The following is a 21,637-nucleotide window of genomic DNA, read 5'->3' on the forward strand; positions in this document are numbered from 1 at the left end:
CAACCTGTAATATCCGTCGGCATCTGAATGAAAAGGGACTGTATGGTAGGAGACCAAGGAAGACCTCACTTCTTACCCCGAGACATAAAAAAGCCAGGCTGGAGTTTGCCAAAACTTACCTGAAAAAGCCTAAAATGTTTTGGAAGAATGTTCTTTGGTCAGATGAGACAAAAGTAGAGCTTTTTGGTCAAAGGCATCAACATAGAATTTACAGGAGAAAAAAAGAGGCATTCAAAGAAAAGAACACGGTCCCTACAGTCAAACATGGTGGAGGTTCCCTGATGTTTTGGGATTGCTTTTTTGCCTCTGGCAGTGGACTGCTTGACCGTGTGCATGGCATTATGAAGTCTGAAGACTACCAACAAATTTTGCAGCATAATGTAGGGCCCAGTGTGAGAAAGCTGGGTCTCCCTCAGAGGTCATGGGTCTTCCAGCAGGAAAATGACCCAAAACACACTTCAAAAAGCACTAGAAAATGGTTTGAGAGAAAGCACTGGAGACTTCTAAGGTGGCCAGCAATGACTCCAGACCTGAATCCCATAGAACACCTGTGGAGAGATCTAAAAATGGCAGTTTGGAGAAGGCACCCTTCAAATATCAGGGACCTGGAGCAGTTTGCCAAAGAAGAATGGTCTAAAGTTCCAGCAGAGCATTGTAAGAAACTCATTGATGGTTACCGGAAGCGGTTGGTCGCAGTTATTTTGGCTAAAGGTTGTGCAACCAAGTATTAGGCTGAGGGTGCCAATACTTTTGTCTGGCCCATTTTTGGAGTTTTGTGTGAAATGATCAATGTTTTGCTTTTTGCTTCATTCTCTTTTGTGTTTTTTCATTTAAGACAAATTAAATGAAGATAATAATACCAAAGAATTTGTGTTTGCAATCATTTTCAGGAAGAAACTGAGTATTATCTGACAGAATTGAAGGGGTGTCAATACTTTTGGCCACAACTGTATATGTACAAGTATATCAGAGGGCAATACAGAGATCTCTCCAATGAACTGTTTGTACCAAGGACTGTGACAAGAACAAGGGGGCATTCTCTTCGTTTGGAGGAAAGACAATTTCTGCACCAGCATAGAAGAGGGTTCTTCACGGTAAGAGCAGTGAGGCTCTGGAATTCTCTTCCTGAGGAAGTGGTGATGGCCAACTCACTGAATGAATTTAGGAAAGGAATGAATGCTTTTCTTGTGAGTAACAGTATAGAAGGTTACGAATAACATAATATTATAAGTAGATGGCTGACCCAGCTTAGGGGAAGGAATTTTTTTCCCTATGGAGAAAATTGGCTTCTTGGGTTTTTTGCCTTCCCCAGGATCAACAATGCAGAACAGCTGCACTAAAAATAGGCTGAACTAGATGGACATAAGGTCTTCCTTCAGCCTTCAAAACTATGTTACTATGTTACTTGGGAAGAGCGAGGCTGAATGCCATATTTGTTGCATCTTATGGATGTGCCATTTCTGGGGTGGCTGAGAGATGATGTTTTTAGTCTGCAAGAGGGCAAAATTCATGGGCCCTTCCTAGGTGGCTATTAATATCAGCCCACAGCTGTCTGCCTAGCCTTTGCTGGTTATTAAATATAGGGGGACCCTATGTCATTTATTGCGGGTCCCACATTTTAATAACCAGGAAAATCTACGTATACAGCTGTGAACTGATATTAGTAGCCTGGTAATCTATATGAATATTGTCTCTTTCTCAGAATATTAACATCAGCCCCCAGCCGTCGGCTTTCCCTCAGCTGTTTATGAAAATTACGGGTGATCCCACTATGGTTTTTTTTTGTTTTTTTATTTATTTATTAACAAGTACAGTAAAATAAACATTCAGGGTATCTTAGTTTACAGCCTTCAGGTGTTCCAGCAGCTGGAAACTTTAGTAACCTTAAAATGTCCCTCAAAGTTTCATACGAGGTTTCCAGGCCTTGCAGCTGTCGTGCCAGACTGTTGAATACGGAGTCCCGAGTGTCAGATTCGCAGCTGTTCATCTGTTGGGCACTGGCCTTGCAAAGCAAGCTGGTATGAACTCAGGTGACCATACTGTTCTTGTTGACAATTAAAAAAGTAATTCAAAAGAAAACGTGTGGGGGTCCCCAGTAATTTTTATAATCAGCGGAGGGAAAACCGATGGCTGGGGATGATGTTAATATTCTGGGAAAGAGACAATATTCATAAAGGTTTCCAGCCTTTTAAGTTCACCTCACAGCTGTAAACTTAGCCTTTCCTTGTATTTTTGATAACCAGCAAGGCAAAACTGACAGCTGCGGGCTGCAGCTGTCAGCTTCAGCACGTCTAGTTAGCAAGAATAGAGGGGTCCCCATGCTGTATTTTTTAATTATTTAAATAAATAAAAAAACGGCCTAGGGTCCCCTGCATTTTTGACAACCAACCTTGCTAAAGCAGACAGCTGGGGGCTGGTATTCTAAGGCTGGTAAGGGGCCATGGATATTGGCCTCCCAGCCTAAAAATTGCAGCCCGCAGCCTCCCCAGAAATGGATAGGTGCTCTCCATTACTAAGTCATGGGCTTGATATCACCGGACAATTTAAAGGTGACATCAACCAAATACGAACCCCACTTGCCACCGCTACAAGGCAAGTGAGAAGCTGGGCAAAGCACCAGAATTGGCGCATGTAATAGTGGGTTGCTGTTTTTAAATTGGGGGGCCAATATCCATGGCCCCTCACCAGCCTGAGAATACCAGCCCCCAGCTGTCAGCTTTACCTTGGCTGTTGTCAAAAATGGGGAGGACCCCATGCCATTTTTTTAAATTACAGTGTGGGGACCCCTGTATTTTTGATAAAACCAACGGTACTAATACTGACAGCTGAGGGTTCCAGCTTGCAGCTGAGTTTTGCCTGGATGGTTATCAAAACTACAGTAGAACCCACCTCAATTTTTTAATATTATTTATAGCACAACTAGCTGAAGAGCCCGGCGCTTCCCGGGCATAGGAAGTAACTGTGGTTAATTATAACAAATTATAATTATCCTCCATCCCATAGTCCCATGCCCATATACCCATCATACATATTCTCCATCCCATAGTCCCATGCCAATATACCCATTATACATATTCACCATCCCATAGTCGAGTGCCCATATACCCATCACACATCCTCCATCTCATAGTCCCATGCCCATATACCCATCATACATATCTTCCATCCCATAGTCCCGTGCCCATATACCTATCACACATATCCACCATTCCATGGTCCAGTACACATATACCCATCATGCATATCCACCATCCCATAGTCGAGGGCCCATATACCCATCACACATCCTCTATCCCATAGTCCCATGCCCATATACCCATCATACATATCTTCCATCCCATAGTCCCGTGCCCATATACCTATCATACATATCCACCATCCCATAGTCCCATGCCCATATACCGTTCATACATATCCTCCATCACATAGTCCAGTGCCCATATACCCATCACACATCCTCCATCCCATAGTCAACCATTATGACATCATAATGAGCAGCGGGGCTTGCAACCTATGATGACATCGGCGTCGCCATGGCAACCATTATGACATCATAATGAGGGGCGGGGCTTGATACACACACACACTTTTTCCCCCTTATGTAGATAGGGGCAAAATTGTTTGGTGAATTGGAATGCGCGGGGTTAAAATTTCGCCTCACAACATAGCCTAGGACACTCTCGTGGTCCAGACGTGTGACTGTGCCAAATTTTGTGGCTGTAGCTGTGACGGTGCGGATGCCAATCCCAGACATGCACACATACATACATACATACACACACCTGAGCTTTATATATTAGATTGATGGGTCAATTAATTCAATTTTGCCTAGTGTCTGCCCCTAATTTTAGCTGTTTTGGCAGCTTTTTGGCCCCCTAAAGATCCTTTCTATATGTTTGGTTTTACCTCTCATTGAAGTCAATGGGGTTTTTGTATGTTTGGAATGATCTGGGTCTGCTGGCACAGGAAAGAGACAGAGAAAGGAAGCTTGATTCTCCATTGGAAAGAAGGATTAGCACGGAACGGGAGGAGAATAAGAGAACAAGGACCAGGGTTAGAGGAGAACCCTTTTCAAGTTCTAAGCACAAGGCTGGGGTTTAGTCTCCAATGTTGTACGGGATACTAATGGTCCTGCAGCAGACACCGGAGGAATAGAAGTAGTGACCACTTTAGTCCCACACAAGACTTGGGGGCACAACAGCAACTGGATAGTGAGCCGGGACTTAGTAGCAAGGAGTCCCCGAAGCAGGCTACAGCTGTCTGCCGTACAAGTAGAGGTCATAGGAACATCTGAGAGGAGGAACTCCAGTGTAACTCAGTACTGAGAGTACTTCACTCAAAGGCGCTATAAGAGGAGACGTTCAGGAAAGGCACATATGTTGGCGGAGTGTTGGAAAGGAGTACTTCATCTTGTCTGGAAGTTGGCTGAGCTCCTGACCCTGAGGACACGGCACGGATGCGGGCACCTGTACCTGCAACAGACTGAGTAAAGCTTTGGAACTACATGCCGTGGTGTCCTCCACTTATTCCTGCGCCAACCTGCCCAGCACTGCTACATCCCTTGCACCTGATACTACACCAACTATGTGTCACTTTACCTACACTGCCCTGGGACTACAGCCCTGCCTGTGGAGGGCTATAATATCACTGCTGCACCACACCATCTGGCCCAGAAGATCTGTCTGCAGCGTTGGCTTACATCTCTATTGCCGAACACCACAGGTGGCGTCACGAATCACTTATAAACTTTTCACCACCATAAGCACACTGAAACACCCCCCCCCCTTTGAAATGGAGCCCCAGGGCCACGGACCGGGTCACCGCTGCCGTGACGACCCCCAGTTGAGAAGATCTACCGGCCCAGTACCGAGTACCCCACGGCCCTGGTGAGTGAGGGCGCTCAACTTTAACACCAGCAAGAACCCAATAACAATGGTAGTAACCATGATATAACCCATTTTCTCCACTATGCTAAGTTAAGCAGACCATTGAGAAAATAAAGCAGCATTAACCATAAAATACCCAAGGTGATCCAAACAAAAGAGTGCATTTTCTCAGTCCGCACCCTGTCTTATATCTGGCTACTAAAACTTCAAATATACCAGCTTTGACCCAAGTCATTGCCACCGGCTTAGAGACATCAAGAACCCTGTTGAATGAGCCACAGCATTCACCAAACCAACCAAATTGTTCTCCATAAAATGAGAGGACCATATCCTTGAACGATCGCCAGACAATAATTTTTCTACCAACCGCAAGGTCCCAAAAACAATCACGGAAACCAAGATATATAACCAATTTTCCTTACTGGGTTAAGCCAAGCAGACCATTGAGAAAAGAAATACCCAAGGAAACTGAAACAAAAGTGGGCATTTTTCCTATTCTGCACCTTATCTGATATTCACCCCCCCCCCAATCTTGCCTCTCCTTTTCTACTTCTCTCCCTACCCTACTCATGTGGATCTGCTTTCATGACTTTCAGGCTGGACTACGGTCTTTATGTAGGAAAAGATGACTCTGTTATGTTTAAAGCAGGGCGTCCGGGGCAGTACCTGACACAGAGATTCAAAGACCACCACAGGCAGAAATCATGTATCTCATCCTTCAGACCTAGCACTAGGCATAACATATCACAGTTACTAATTTTGCCTGGAGTATTCCTATTAGGAACATGCACAATATTCCGTTTCTGTATCACCCATTCATTTAAATGGGGAGCGATCATACACTACTCACCACACATAAAGAATGGACTCTGGTCTTCAGTAGGACAACCTCTTTGACATTCAATAATGACTTTGCTTGTAATTTAATAGCTCGCATCATATACAGTACTATGAAAAAGTTTTAGACAGAAGTCGAAAAATATTGCAAAGAATTAATTCCTGGAGCACTTCGCAAAGAGAACACATGAGTGTAGGAAGGTGGGACCCTCCAATCCTGGAGTTTTAGTATCTATATTTATATTGATTGTATTAGATAAGACTGGGTGTTTCCCTTTTTAGAAACAGGAGTCCTTTTGACACAAAAAAATAAGGTGTGTACTTTATTTTATTGGGCTATGTTGCTTAGGTTATGTGCTAATAAATAAGGGTGTATCCAATACCCAAAAGTCATGATTTTTAAAATAGAAGTGTTAATAGCTTATTTTTATTAATTAAAAAAATGCAAAGTGTTGGAAGGTGACTGTATGGAACATTCTGGCCTTACACTGCGATATTATAAGTTTGTAACCTTATCGTGTGGAATCTTTCAATAAAAAGAGTTTAAAAAAAATGCAAAGTGAATGAAGAAAAGTGAAACCTAAATCAGATCAATATTTGGTGTGATCGCCTCTTTGCCTTCAAAACAGCATCAATTCTTCATCATTATCACCTGTATTATAATCGGTTACTCATACATATGATTAGAATCCTACAAAATCCCTCATTTTCCGCAAGTGTACCTAGAAGAAGAATTGATGCTGTTTTGAAGACAAAGGGCGGTCACACCAAATAATATGATTTAGATTTCCATTTTTTTCATTCACTTTGAATTTTGCTAATTGACAAAAATGAACAATTAATACTTCTAGTTTTAAATGCGTTCTTACTTTACAGAATTTTTTTCCACACCTCTTTAAACCTTGTGCACAGTTTGCATATTTACAGGTCATTTAAATACACAAATCTTAACATGAGAATTTCCTCAAATTTCTGGAAATGGACAAAGATCGCTGTGCCTATTTTCTTTCAGTTTTTGCACAATAATCCTGGCAAACGATTCTCCTTGCAAGTCACAGGTGTCGATAAGTTTCCTGACTTTTCCACTTCTTGTACTCTTCGATTTTATCAGTTCGTAATCTTCCGTGAAAATAATCGAATGTGAAATGAGAGCGTCCAGGCACTGGTTCAGACAGGCGTCCGTCATTTGTTTTACGATTTGATCTCGCTTCTGTTGGACCCACACTAATGCTGCTGACTCCTGTTCAGGATCTATTAGGACACATTATTACAAGGATGAGGGCATAAAAATCTGTCTATATACTATATAATGTAAAAAAAAACCGAACAAACAAACAAAAAAAACACATTATAGACTGTGACTCTTGTGGAGGGACAAACCATCAGGCCAAACTTATTTCTGCTTATTACTGTTCTTGTTTTATATTCATTTTTAGCACTTAATATTGAGCAGAATTACCAGTATAATTCCTAGCTCCTACTGTTAATACATGTTGCAACAGGGTTAAATCAAAGCCAAATAATTTGATTTTTTTCGAAAGATTATAAAAAATTAAATCATACTTCTCCTGTTATTCAGCCCTTATTCGTTGATCAATAGCTCCAAACACAATATGATGTCCCCCAAAGTCCCCTACACAGTGCAATTTCCCTACACGGCACCTCACACAGTATGATTTTGCCCCAAAACTCCTCACACAGTATGGTGTGCCCACAAAACTTATCACACAAAATGATATCCCCTAACACAGTATGATATCCGCACAAAGCCCTCTCACATAGTCTGACATCACTCTAAGCTTTATGATGTCCACACAAAACCTCTATCGATATCATGTCTCCCCACATAACCCCCCACGCAGTATGATGTCCGAAAGCAATGATGTCTCTACAAAGCTCCCTCTCCATATTAATGGCCCCACAAACCCCTCACAGTATGATGTTCCCAAGCAATGATGTCTCTACAAAGCTCCCTCACCATATTAATGGCCCCACAAACCCCTCACAGTATGATGTTCCCAAGCAATGATGTCTCTACAAAGCTCCCTCTCCATATTAATGGCCCCACAAACCCCTCACAGTATGATGTTTCCAAGCAATGATGTCTCTACAAAGCTCCCTCTCCATATTAATGGCCCCACAAACCCCTCACAGTATGATGTTCCCAAGCAATGATGTCTCTACAAAGCTCCCTCTCCATATTAATGGCCCCACAAACCCCTCACAGAATGATGTTCCCAAGCAATGATGTCTCTACAAAACTCCCTATGCATTTTGATGTCCCCACAAATCTCCTCACAGTATGATGTCCCCAAACAGTCGCCTAAGCAGTATGATGTCTTTACAAAGTCTCCCATGCAGTATGATGTTTCAAGACAGCGCCCAAGCAATATGATGCCTTTGTAAAGCCTCCCACATAGCATGGTATCCCAACACAACCAACCATGCAGTATGATGTCCCCACACAGTACTATAACGTTCCCACACAGCCCCCCACAAAGTATGATGTCCCACAGTTTCCTCACAAGTACTGATTATTATGTTAAATTAACAAAATTACTAAACTAACACCCTTTCCAAGCTGCTTTGATCTGCACTATGTACTGAGGCTCCACATACCAGTCGCAATGTAGTGATGTCATTGTGCCTGCTGCACTCTCAGGAGCACAAGTTCAATGGTGGAAGAAGAATCTGACAACTCTCGATTCCATCATTGTATCATTGGTATCTGCATCCTGAGGTTAATTAAAATAATAGATCAGTTTCTGAGAATAGCTTGAATTCAAAGCAGCTGTCTGTAGATAGATCTGGTTAGGTTAAATATACTAAGCTTTGATGCAGTGCTGTGTGTAAGGGTCATACATTGACTTATAGGGTAGACGGCATTAGACAGATAGGGTTATTCCTCATAGAGGACAGCTAGTTTATATGCAAAAAATACTATGGGCAGTTCATGAATCTACAGGGGTGTGTGAGTATAAAAGTTGAACGTTACAGTCCCATGTCTTATGTCTACCCACTAACTATATGATCTTTCTAGTGACTAAGAGATGATCATTTTTTGCCTTGTGTAGTTGCAGTGGTTGCTGTTAACCCAGTTGGATAAAGATCGGGCAACACTCTGATTCCAATAGACAGTGAACACATTTTTTTTCTGATACCCCACTACTTAAATAAATAAATCTTTATTAAAAATTATAAAAATATCGCTGAAAGGAACCATACTGTAAACCTGGTAAAGTACAGTCTGCAGCAAACATCCAACTCTTTTACTGTCCTGAGGACCTTTATAGAGCATAGACCTGGACCTTAGATGGAGGTCAGGTGCACATGCTACCCTGAACACGCCTGTCTTCTGCCCCTCGCCATGCCGCCTCAGTAAAAAGTAGTTTAGCTCCCCGCCATGCACCTGTGAATAAAGTTTGTACATCTCAGTGCTCACAGAGTGCAGTTGTATCCTTACGTTTGTCTATTGTGTAGTCATGGCAGTTTGCACCTCTTCACACTTGCTTTATTATGTTACAAGGTCCTGGTCAGCTTTTTGTTTTTCTTGTAGTATTCTATGGAAGGTGTGACTGCCTTCATGTTTGACTGAGCTCCTCTTCCCATGAGCCTAAGGCCCCCTTCACACATCTATTTTTCATGTAGTCTGTTTTTTAAGGACCGCAAATACGGACACGAACACACCCATTGTATTCAATAATGGTGCGCATGTTAGGCGTCGGATTCCTGAGACTGCACAACAGGAATCCAGAGCTGTACATCCAGCGGTCTCCCATTCCCCTCCCACCGCTCAGGAACCTGCTCAGCAATCTCAGCGATCCAGGCGTTCTGCTCAGACCCGCTCTCTGAGTTGGATGTTGCTGCCACCTCTGGTCCAGCAATGGTAGCGCAACCTGCTTTGCAGGGAACCGCTCCAGAGGCTAAGCCCTCTCGCCGTGCTACTGGGCATGCCCGCAAGACGACCTCTCAGTGGAGAGCAGGGGTCACATGCTCAGGTCCTGCTTCGGATCTGATTGGTCCTTCTCAGAAGACTGGAAGGTCCCTGAAGCGCATGGCTATAAAAAGCCCGCATGGCAGCTCGGCCATGCGCTAGTGTAGACCTTATTTGCTATGTGTGTATGGTGACGGATGCATGTGTCTGGTGACTGACTCATTGGAAACCCCTACCCTCTGATATTACGAATGTGGACAGAGTGTATGTTTTAGTCAGTGCCAGGTAGTGGCAAGCTATCACCACTGTGCTTACCGCACCTTACATTAGCGTCCGACGCTGTCCGGTTCCCCGGCACTGTCGTTAAGCGGCTGTACCTTCCGCCGCGCTGCACTCTGCAGCACCTCTTGGCGTTCGCGGCTGCGACGCCACACGCCGGCTGGCCCTGTGAAGTAACAGATCCGGCGTCTACGCCTTATTTTACTCTAGGGCGTCTCTGTCCCTAAAACAGAGTCTGTCCTAGCACCTCGGGTGACGTCAACCCGAGCGCAGTACTCCGCCTCCTAGCGAGTCTGACATTATCCTGCAGCGGTCTTTACATCTACCGCACGGTGGACCCCGGGCGGCGAACGCACCTCCTATTATTTATATTTGGTGCGTTCCGCCGTCCCTAACAGCGCACATCTCAGTTTTTTTACTTGGACCATGTGTCCATGTGAAACACCCTCAGACAAACATGTCCATTTTTAACCGGCATCACGGACGAAATGCGTGCCACACACGTGTACACTGATGAAACACGGATGACATCAGTGTGTCATCAATGTGCCATGTACCGGCGCCTGGGAAAAGCCGAACATTTTGCGTTGTTACCAGGGTGCTGAAGGCAACTCTTATCATTGTCGCCTGCTCTCCCTGCGATCAGCGAGAGCAGGCAACTCTGATGATAGTTGTAGTCAGTGGCTGGCGTATGTGTGTATCGCTAGCTACAACTGTCATCATTGTTGCCTGGTCTCCCTGCGATCAGAGAGAGCAGGCAATGCTGAATGAAGTGGAGTACTATACAATTTATAAAAATTGTATATCAAAGTTTATTTATTAAATACACAATATTATAAAATTATTTTTTAAAGTTTACAACAAGGACAGACAACCTAGTAACAAGGACAGACAACCTAGTATAGAAACCTAGGTCATGGGTCTAACAAGCAACTTATGTATAGTCACAGTGGATAGCAGTTAATCAAACTCAACATAGATGTAAAAAAGTCATAATCTATTTGATTTACGACCTATACTCCAAACATATTCAATGTTCTTATAACTGCCATCCCATAGAAATTTCAGGCTAATAATAAGTATTTGGTATATTATTTATCCCATTTTCCAATAAAAAAATCCACTGACAAGACAGTTTTTTCACCATTACAAGTAGTGGAAATAAACAGGGTACAAATAATCATTTAGGGTGCTGCTTACTCATATTATGAGTTGATGTCCCCAGGACCTGGCTCAATCCCAGATGCGCGTTTCGCGGTAGCTTTTTCAACAGGGACCCAGGTTTTTATACTAGGTTGTCTGTCCGGAGAGGGAGAGGGACGAAGGAGCTTACCACGCTGAAGATATGTAGCTGGAAATTTGGCCCGGAGTTCCTCCTGAGGGTGCCATTTCCCCTGGTGATCACAGGAAGGAAGACGAAAAAATGGGGAAAGATTCTGTCACAACCATCCAGGGATAAAACTGATTTTTTATTCCAACGTGGGTAAACCATTAAAAGGTACGAGGCCTCTCCTTTTAATGTTTTAACCACGTTTGAATAAAGAATCCGTTTTATCCCTGGATGATTGTGCCAGAATCTTTCCCCATTTTTTCGTCTAGCTTGTCTGTCCTTGTTGTAAAGATTTAAAAATAATTTTACAATATTGTGTATTAATTAAATAAACTTTGATATATACAGTAATTATTATAAATTGCATAGTACTCCATTTTTTCTTGGGTATAATATAGGAGTTTACACTCGCTATATATCCATTGAAAACTATATGGGGGCACATAAATTGGCTTCAATAAAAATATGTTCCCAGCCATTTGGTATAAAATAATTTTCTGTGAGTTTAATATTGCCAATGCTAATGATAGTTGTAAGCAGTGGCTGGCGTGTCTATCGGTAATTAAATAAATTTTTTAAAAAATGTGGGCTTCCACATATTTTTCATAACAAGGAGAGGGACAGCTGGGAGCTGGTATTAATAATCTGGGAAAGGGTCTATTAGCCCTAAAAGTTCCCAGGCTATTAATAACAGCTCACAGCTGTTTGCTTAGCCTTTACTGGTTAGTTTACCTGGCACAACCTCATTTTTGCATCATGATGCAAATCAATTACATAATCATAATGTCTAAACCTACCCTTAAAGTGGTTTTCACAATTATTTTTTTCTGTTCGTTGGCTCGTGCAGCATTAAATCTAGAAAATGAGCAGTTCCTCACCTCCGCTGCAACGGTGTTAGACTAAACCATAAAATGAATTGCTTTTAATTTTTTAGCAAAATTAAGTTCAGCTGATTGGTTCGGTTCTCCTCACAGTCCCAGTTTCCAATGTGGCCAATAAATAAAATGATTTATTGTGTAGTTTAACATCTACTTACACATAGGATGAGGAAACTCTGTTTCATCTCTTGGTTTACTTTCATAACTTGGATTCAATTTCATTCTTTCTTTTTCTACAAAATAAAGCAGTAAAAACTTTTCTCATCTTAATATATATATACACATAATGTGTGTATATATTTTTTCTTTTTCCTGTTTTTTTCCTACTTATAGGATCATATTAGCATTTTAATAACAGTGGAAGTCCTATTTTGGAGCTTTCATGTTACACAACGGTTCCGTAATGATATATGTTCCTCACTTTAACCTGTTAAGCAAGCAGTTATTTTAATCCAAGAGGGGCTTTCTGATTTTGGAAACCCCCTGTCCCGGACACGAGAATGAGAAAGGACAACAAAGACCAGGGGCGAGAAGGAAGTGTGTATATATATATATATATATATATATATATATACATATACATACACACACAGCCCTGGCAAACATTAAGGCTTATTTAACAAATGAAAGTATAAAAAACCCTGCTAAGGGGTTCACAATCCTCTTGCAATAGGACAAGCTGGATGGCAAAACAAGTGCTAGTAATATCCCAAAAGTAATAGAAATGAAAAAATAACTTTTAACCATGCCAAAGGAGTTGAAAAGAAAAGTCTTGAGTGAGGAAAAGAAGGGCTCAATTCTGGCTTTACCAGCAGAGGGATACTGCAAGCTTCATGTTGCCTCCATCCTCAAAATTTCTAAGACGGAAGTCCATTACAACAGGGTCAAGCAGCAGACATTGGGGACAACAAAGCTACAGACCGGCAGAGGGCGAAAACGACTCTCCACTAACCGAGATGACCATCATCTTATTCGAATGTAACTCAGCAACAGCAGGATGACATCAAGTGACCTACAAAAGGAATGGCAAATGGCAGCTGGGGTGAAGTGCATGGCAAGAACAGTTTGTAACAGGCTCCTAGAGGCAGGGTTCAAGTCATGTAACGGTAGAAATTAGCCTTTCATCAATGAGAAGCAAATGAGAGCCAGGCTGAAGCTCGTTAAAGACCATAAGGATTGGACCATAGAGGACTGGAGTAAGGTAATCTTCTCTGTTGAGTCTAGTTTTCAGCTTTTACCAACACCTGGTTGTCTAATGGTTAGACGGAGACCTGGAGAGGCGTACAAGGCACAGTGTCTTGCACCCACTGTGAAATTTGGTGGAGGATCGGTGATGATCTGAGGATGCTTCAGCAAGGCTGGAATTGGGCAGGTCAATCTTTGCGAACGATATATGAATCAAGCCGCATACAAGGTTATCCTGGAAAAACAGTTAATTCCTTCTGCGCAGACAATGTTCCCCAACTCTGAGGACCGTTTTTTCCAGCAGGACAATGCGCCATGCCATACAGTTAGGTCAATCAATGTGTGGATGAAGGACCACCACATCAAATCCCTGTCATGGCCAGCCCAATCTCCAGACCTGAACCCCATTGAAAACCTCTGGAATGTAATCAAGAGGAAGATGGATAGTATAGTCACAAGCCATCAAACAAAGAACTGCTTAAATTTTTGTACCAGGAGTGGCATAAGGTCACCCAAAAGCAGTGTGAGAGACTGGTGGAAAGCATGCCAAGACACATGAAAGCTGTGATTAAAAATCAAGGTTATTCCACAAAATATTGATTTCTGAACTCTTCCTGAGGTAAAACATCAGTATTGTTGTTTCTAAATGATTATGAAATTGTTTTCTTAGCATTGTTTGAGGTCTGCAAGCACTGCATTTTTTTGTTCGAAGACATATTGTCGGTAGTTTATAGAATAAAAGAGCAATTTACATTTTGCTCAAAAATATACCTATAAGGAGAAAAATTAGACAAACTGAAAATGTTGCAGTGGTCTCTTAATTTTTGCCAGAGCTGTATATGTATATATATATATATATATATATATATATATATATATATATATATATATATATATATATACACATACACACAGTATATACACACAGTATATAGTCAGGACAGTGGAAAAGCTGCCAGTGTCCCGCCTTGTCGACTAGTCTCTCATGCGGCCTGGTCCCCGGAGGCTATTAAACTATGTTATTCTCTGAAACATTGCAGCGTTTCAGAGTTGAATGTACAGTATATTGCTAAAATCATACAGCCATTGTCTGATCGATGCCGCCAGTGGATCGGGAAGCATGTATCAGCAGTCAAGTTCCCTTTAAAAGACACTGCATCTGATGGAGGAGGGTTTCTGAAACTGGAAAACCCCTTTAAGCACACAAACGATTTTATTGTCTATTCTTAGTCATATCTGTATATTTTTTCCCTTTAATGAGTTTATTCTCTCTGACTAATCACTTAGATTCCTTAGTCTATAGCGACCATGGCTTTTAAGGGATACACTGCAGGGATTGGAGTACTCCTTGATTACTGCAAACATGCGCTCCGTTACACACCATATAACAGAGCTATTCTTCTCATGAACCACTGTGGGACGATATCTCCCACTTACAGCAGCAAATTGTCAACTGTGCCTCTTTGAGTAGGCATAGATAAGCGCCAAGGTTTCCACCATTTTCTTGGCCTGACCGAGCGATATGGTTCAAACCTTACTGTTAACTACCAATGAATTTGTTTGAACCCTTGTACTAAAAGTTAATAATGTAATGACATCGCTGATATTACTGGTGCACAATGATACCTGTAGTGACCCACGGCAGGTGACCCTCATCCAGGAAGGGGTGCGAGCCACGTCTGATTCCAGAGTCTGAGATTGGGGAACACTGTATAGGTACTTAAAAAAAAACAATAAAAAAATGGTTGTAAATGTCTATGGTACATTGGACCTTGATTTAAAAAAGGATTTTCTATTACATACTTACTATCTAAATTTGAGGAGTTTGAGGATAAGGAATTAAAGCCAGGATAAACCGGGCTGGGCGTCTAATGGAATGAAAAGACAAAAGTAAACTTATGTGAAAAACAGTCTGCATTGTAAAAGATCAAGGATTTTTTAACAGTTTTTGACATATGATAGAACATAATAATACAGTTGAGTGTGATTGCGTGGCACAGGCTCAGGAGTTGTGCTTGCTTCACGCACTGCTGGTGCCATCCATTACACATTCAGCATTTTTCGATCACTGCTGTTTAGCCTATGAAATACCGCTGTCAATTTCTGACAGTGGCAACTAAACGCTGGAAACCTGCCCAGGCTCCTATCAGCCCACCACAACTGATTAGTAGGTGCTGATCCATTGCCAAGGCAGTTGTGGGCCTGCTGAAGGCATCCATGTCTGCCATTTTGGTACTCTTTTGAAGCTCATCCAAAGGCTGGGCTTCATACTGCTGCAATATAGAACAAGCAAGCAAATAATCGAAGGGTCAAGTCTCCTCTGGGAACTAAAAATAGGCCATAAAATGAAAAAAAAAGTTTTTAAAATACTTTGAATGAAAAAAACATAACAATCAATTGCTTCCTACTTTAAAAATAAAGATATTAAAAAAATAAAAGAACACGTAGTATTTCAGCACACGCAAAATTCTGACCTACCAAGTCATAAAATAATGTAACTCGTGAACAACGTAAAGCAAAAAAAGATTGAAACTCCATAACTTTTTTTTTTGGCCACACACCTCCTGTAAAAAAAGCAATTAAAGGGTTTTAAAACATTGTATTTATCCAAAAATTATATCAATAATGATGTCAGCTTGCTGCTTAAAAAAACAAAACCTCATGCCCATCCATTGACCAAAAAATGAAAGTTAAAGATCTCGACATCAATTTTTTTTTTTTTTAAACAAATTTCTGAATTTTTTTGCTACACTTAAAAATTAAACAAACAGCATAAGCTTTGATATCATCAAGATCACAATGACCTGAGGATTGATGTTGCCAGGTCAATTTTACTGTAGAAGTGAAACCCAAAAATCTGTAATGGAATTCACCTTTGTTTCACCATTTCTCCAACCTCATTCCGCAAGAAACAAGCCCTCATACGGTTGTGTTGAATGACAAGTAAATAGTTTACAACTCTTAGAAACAAAAGCGCAAAAAAGAAAAATTGCCGTGGAGGGAAGGGGTTAAATTGTAGCATAAATCTATGCACCAAGTTTATTGAAAGGTATATGGTTTTTCATATATTTAACATGTTATACTCTATTATTTTAGGACAGACGTAAATAGAAATAACAGTTTAAATAAATCTGAGCCCATTGTACTATCCTTATGTTTTCGACTAAGTTTAGAAGACTGTATTTTTGGTCCGAGACTGAGTGCTGCTCATGAAAAAAACTGATATCGCACAAACATCACTAGGATCAATGTCCTTTAATTGGGCTGTTCGGGTAATTTTCTTAGGCCGGGGTCACACTAACCGACGCAAAATACAGTCAGTATTTTACATGCGTAATACGGATGAATGGCCCCTAAACAGTGCTCCGTATGTCATCCGTAATCAAGGTGTGGTCGCGTATTTTGCGCATGTAAGCATCCGTATGTAATCCGTATGGCATCCGTATGGCGAGATTTTCTCGCAGGCTGGCAAAATGGACATATAATGGAGCCTTATGACAGGTTTTATACCAGAAACCAAAGAATAGATATAGACACATAGAATGCGTGTATATATATATATATATATATATATATATATATGTATTCTATGTGTCTAGATCTATTCTTTCGTTTCTTTATTAAACCTGTCAGTGTGAGTTTACTGTATAGCGCACTGAATTGCCGGCTTTGCTAAAAGACACCGGGTGCGTATTTCTCGCAAGTCACATGCGTGGTCCGTGTGTAATCCGTATTTTTTGCGCACCCATAGACTTGCATTGGCGTACTACGGGCGTAGTACGCTGACAATCGCAGCATGCTGCGATTGGCACGGACCGTAGAATACACCCAAGAAATATACGGCTGTTGGGAGCTGCCCCATAGAGAATCATTGGTCCGTGTGTAATGCGTGCTTTCAGCGCCTCTCACTCGGCCGTATTCCTCGCCAGTGTGACCCCGGCCTTACAGACCGAATCTGCGTCTAAAAAATGTCAGCATGCATTCGTTTCTCCATGTGAGTGCACAAAAAAATCTCGAAGCCCCCACTTATCCTCCGATATTTACAGATACCACCATGCAGGTCTTAACAGAGGAAACTATATTTATTTTTGTAAATATTAAAAGGGTATTCCCAACTCCAAGATCATATCCCAATATGTAGTAGGTGTAATGATAACCCATCTCTTCAAGAAAGTTTACAGCTTGCAATGACCCCGCTGCCTCCTCACCACTACCGGAGCTAGCGCCTCTCCAACACCGGAGCTGCTGCAACCCCCCAACCTACTGTCTCCTTCCTCAGCATCCTGTAGAATGTAAGCCCAAAAGGGTAGGGTCCGCTCCCCACTGTATCAGTCTGTTATTGTTATTATTGTTAGTTTGTTTACTGTAAGTGATACCTGTAATTTGTATGCAACCCCTTCTCATGTACAGCACCATGGAATCAATGGTGCTATATAAATAAATAATAAGAAGAACAACAAATACTTCAAACTAGAAATGCAGTATAGTTCTTATGATTACCCATGTTGCTTACCCCATGTGCAGGGCATTACAGTAGCTTAGGTACTAATAAATAACTGTCACTATATGAGCAGTTGTAACCATGGATACCTAAGCTACTGCAATGCACTATCCATGGAGTAAGCAACATGGCAATTCAGAAGAACTATACTACATTTTTAATTGGAAGTATTTGCTAATATTCTTATTACACCTACTACATATTGGGATAGGACCTTGGAGATGGGAATACCGCTTTAATAGCCGCAGATGTAAAATATAGATGCCACAGATAAGGATGGCATATGGATCACCATACAGTTAAAAAAAAGTCCAATTTTTTTTCTTTTTACTGGTTGAAACTTGATCAATTTTTGATATATGCTGGCGCGAACTTAGCCTCACTGTGATTACACTTTCCTCCATCCAGACTGTCATTCGCTCTATAAGGCTACTTTCACACATCCGTCTTTTTTAATCCGGCATGATGCGGCGAAAAGTGTGAAAACCGGATCCGGAACTGGATCCGGTTTTGTCACATAGAAAGTAATGATCGCCGCATCGTGCCAGATGTACATGCGGCCCCGGTTCTTTCCGGATACGGCAAAAATGCGCAGTCCGGCTTCTGCAAAAAACGTTCCCTGCAACGTTTTTTGGCAGCGCCGGAACGGCTTTTTAAAGTGCGCATGCCCGGACACTGTGTGATTTAACCCCACAGGTGCCCGGCAAGAGCAAGACTCTCTCTCTCTCCATACCTTTCTTTGTCTGACTACTCATTCCCCTGCTCTCTCCAGATGGCTCTCATCGCTGCGGCTCCCGTCTCTACAGCGTGGCTCCCGTATCTACAGCGCGGCTCTCGTCGCCCGATGCTGCGGCTCCTTTAAATTTTATCCAGGCCGCATCCGGCGACGCATCCACATCCGGTGTCACCGCTACAGGCCGGTTCCGGCGGCACGGCTTTTCGCCGCACGCCGCCGAAACCCTATACCGGATGTGTGAAAGAGGCCTTAGTCTGCCAAAACTTGACTTTCATTGTGTCGTGTGATTTTGTAAAAAAAAAAATTATATTTAGTTTATTGTGTTGAAAGAAAGTGCTTTCCAGGAAGTAATAAAAATGAAGAAGTACATCTCTGAAAGTGAAGCAAAATACATAGAGGAATATTAAATATACATTTGTGGTTTTCTTTGCGTTCATTGCACCGCAGTACGGACGACTCCTTCATTTGTGTTTGGAGTCCCAAAATAGTGCAATCTTTTTAAGGGTGTCATTGACTGTTTTGGGGTGTTTCCAGTGTTCTTTATTTCCAGTGTGTTTATTAGTATTTCTACTTCAAAATCTACACATTATATACAAAAGGACCCGATTTATCAGTTCAAATTCTTTAAAGTCACGTTTCCTTTTGTGTCTTCTGGTATTCATTGACAATTATTGAGCCAAATTCTTCAAAAAGGCGGACATGGGTCATGAAATTTGAGAAAAATAAAAAAAAGCTTTTTTTTTGTCTTTTTTTTCCACCTTTTTCAAGCAAAAGGTTAAGTTAAAATCTTGAAAAATTTGCACACAAAAATCACTTTAGGGGGACAAGAATTTTTGCTACTTCTTAAAAAGTCACAAGCAATTAATTGGCTGCAAACATCTTGAAAACAAAAAACATTCCCATATTGGAAAAAAAAAAGGCACAAATTAAAAAAAGAAGAATTTGACACAAATCAAAATAGGCAAAAATGACCAAAAACTACACAAAAAAACCCCCACACAACTTCAATGAATTGGATCCAAAGTGTTTTATGGGGAGTAATTTCTATGTTTAATTTTTAGTCATTTTTTAGATATGGTGCTTTCTTTCTCATATTTTTCTTTTCCTCACGGGCTTCTCTATAGGACTTAATATACACACGTGTTCAAAATTGTTGGCACCCCTCGTTTAATGACAGAAAAACCCACAATGGTCGCAGAAATAACTTACATACATACATAGTAAGGGCAGTTTCACACGTCAGTGTCTCCGGTAGGTGTAGTGACAGTTTTCTCACGTACCGGAGACACTGACACACGTAGACACATTCTAATGAATGTGTCTATGCACATATCAGCGTGTTTTCACGGACCGTGTGTCCGTGTGCAAAACACGCTGACATGTCCGTTTTTATGCAACAGCACGGGTCACACGGACCCATACAAGTCAATGGGTCCGTGTAAACACGTACCGCACACGGATGCTGTCCGTGTGCGATCCGTGTGCGCTTTTAAAAGTCAAAGGGATAACATTAAAAATAATTTTTCAAAAACACTGACACGGACAGCATACGGACAAACGGACAGCACACGGATGGTACACACGGACATACGGATAGCACATGGATGTCACACGGATGACCTCCGTATGCACACAGACACACGGATAGCTCCGGTACCGGTTTTTCCGGCACCGGAATTATCTGGACGTGTGAAACTGCCCTCACATAGTAACATAGAATCTGACAAAAGTAATAATAAATCAAAAATCTATGAAAATGAACAAATGAAAGTCAGACATTGCTTGTCTACCATGCTTCCATGGAATTAAAAAAAAAAATAAAACTCATGAAATAGGCCTGGACAGAAATGATGGTACCCCTGAAAATAATGTGACAAAAGGAACATGATAAATCAAGGTGTGTCCACTAATTAGCATCACAGGTGTCTACAATCTTGGAATCAGTGATTGGCCTGTATAGAGGCTACAGATACTCACTGTGCTGTTTGGTGACATGGTGTGTATCACACTCAACATGGACCAGAGGAAGCGAAGGAAAGAGTTGTCTCAGGAGATCAGAGAGAACATTATAGTCAAACATGTTAAGGCTGTGTACCCACGTAAGCGGGTTTTTTTTCGCGTTTTGAAGCATTTTTCCCAGTAAAAACACTTCAAAATCGCATGCAAGAAGCATCCCATTCATTTTAAAGAATTCCGCACTTTTTCTGCACATTGATACGTTTTTTACCGCGAAAAAAAACGCATCGAGGTAAAAAAACGCAGCATACTCATTAATCTTGCGGAAAAATCCGCATTTCTAGCTATTTTCTATGAGACTGGGGACGCTCGTAAAAAAATGCATAAAAAACGTGCGGGAAAATGCGCAAAAAATGCGCAGAAAAAAAGCGTGCGTTTTCTGGGAAGGAGTCCGGTTTTCATGCAGAAATTTTCTGCATACGTGGGTACATAGCCTAAAGGTAAAAGTTATAAGACCATCTCCAAGCAGCTTGATGTTCCTGTGACTACAGTTGCACATATTATTCAGAAATGTACGCTCCATTGGACTGTAGCCAACCTCCCTGGACGTGGCCGCAGGAGGAAAATTGATAACAAATCAAAGAGACGGATACTACGAATGGTAACAAAAGAGCCCAGAAAAACGTCTAAACAGATTAGAGGTGAACTTCAAGCTCAAGGAACACCAGTGTCAGATCGCACCATCTGTCATTTTATGAGCCAAAGCGGACTTCATGGGAGACAACCAAGGAGGACACCATCGTTGAAAAAAAATCATAAAAAAGCCAGACTGGAATTTGCCAAACTACATGTTGACAAGCCACAAAGCCTTTGGGAGAATGTCCAATGGACAGATGAGACAAAAATTGAACTTTTTGGCAAGGCACATCAGCTCTATGGTCACAGATGGAAAAATGAAGCATATCAAGAAAAGAGCACTGTCCCTACTGTGAAACATGGAGGAGGCTCTGTTATGTTCTGGGGCTGCTTTGCTGCATCTAGCACAGGGAGTCTAGAATCTGTACAATGAAATCTCAAGGCTATCAAGGGATTCTAGAGAGAAATGTGCTGCCCAG

The 21,637-nt window shown here is 41.6% G+C and overlaps 1 protein-coding gene across 1 annotated transcript in view; it reads right to left on the reverse strand.

The window, feature by feature from the left end:
• Positions 1-6,033: 6,033 nt before the first annotated feature.
• Positions 6,034-21,637, reverse strand: part of RIPK2 (receptor interacting serine/threonine kinase 2) — a 91,363-nt gene continuing 75,759 nt past the window's right edge. Inside the window, exons 9-12 of the mRNA XM_073550534.1 lie at positions 15,137-15,197; positions 14,956-15,048; positions 12,303-12,377; positions 6,034-6,974 (exon numbers count right to left, since the gene is read on the reverse strand). Coding sequence (XP_073406635.1) covers positions 6,688-6,974; positions 12,303-12,377; positions 14,956-15,048; positions 15,137-15,197 — 516 coding nt within the window. The 3' untranslated portion in view covers positions 6,034-6,687. The remainder of the gene's footprint in view (positions 6,975-12,302; positions 12,378-14,955; positions 15,049-15,136; positions 15,198-21,637) is intronic.

The sequence above is a fragment of the Dendrobates tinctorius genome, unplaced genomic scaffold (assembly GCF_039654945.1).
Source record: "Dendrobates tinctorius isolate UK_male_01 unplaced genomic scaffold, ASM3965494v1 ptg000165l, whole genome shotgun sequence".
NCBI classification, from domain to species: domain Eukaryota; kingdom Metazoa; phylum Chordata; class Amphibia; order Anura; family Dendrobatidae; genus Dendrobates; species Dendrobates tinctorius.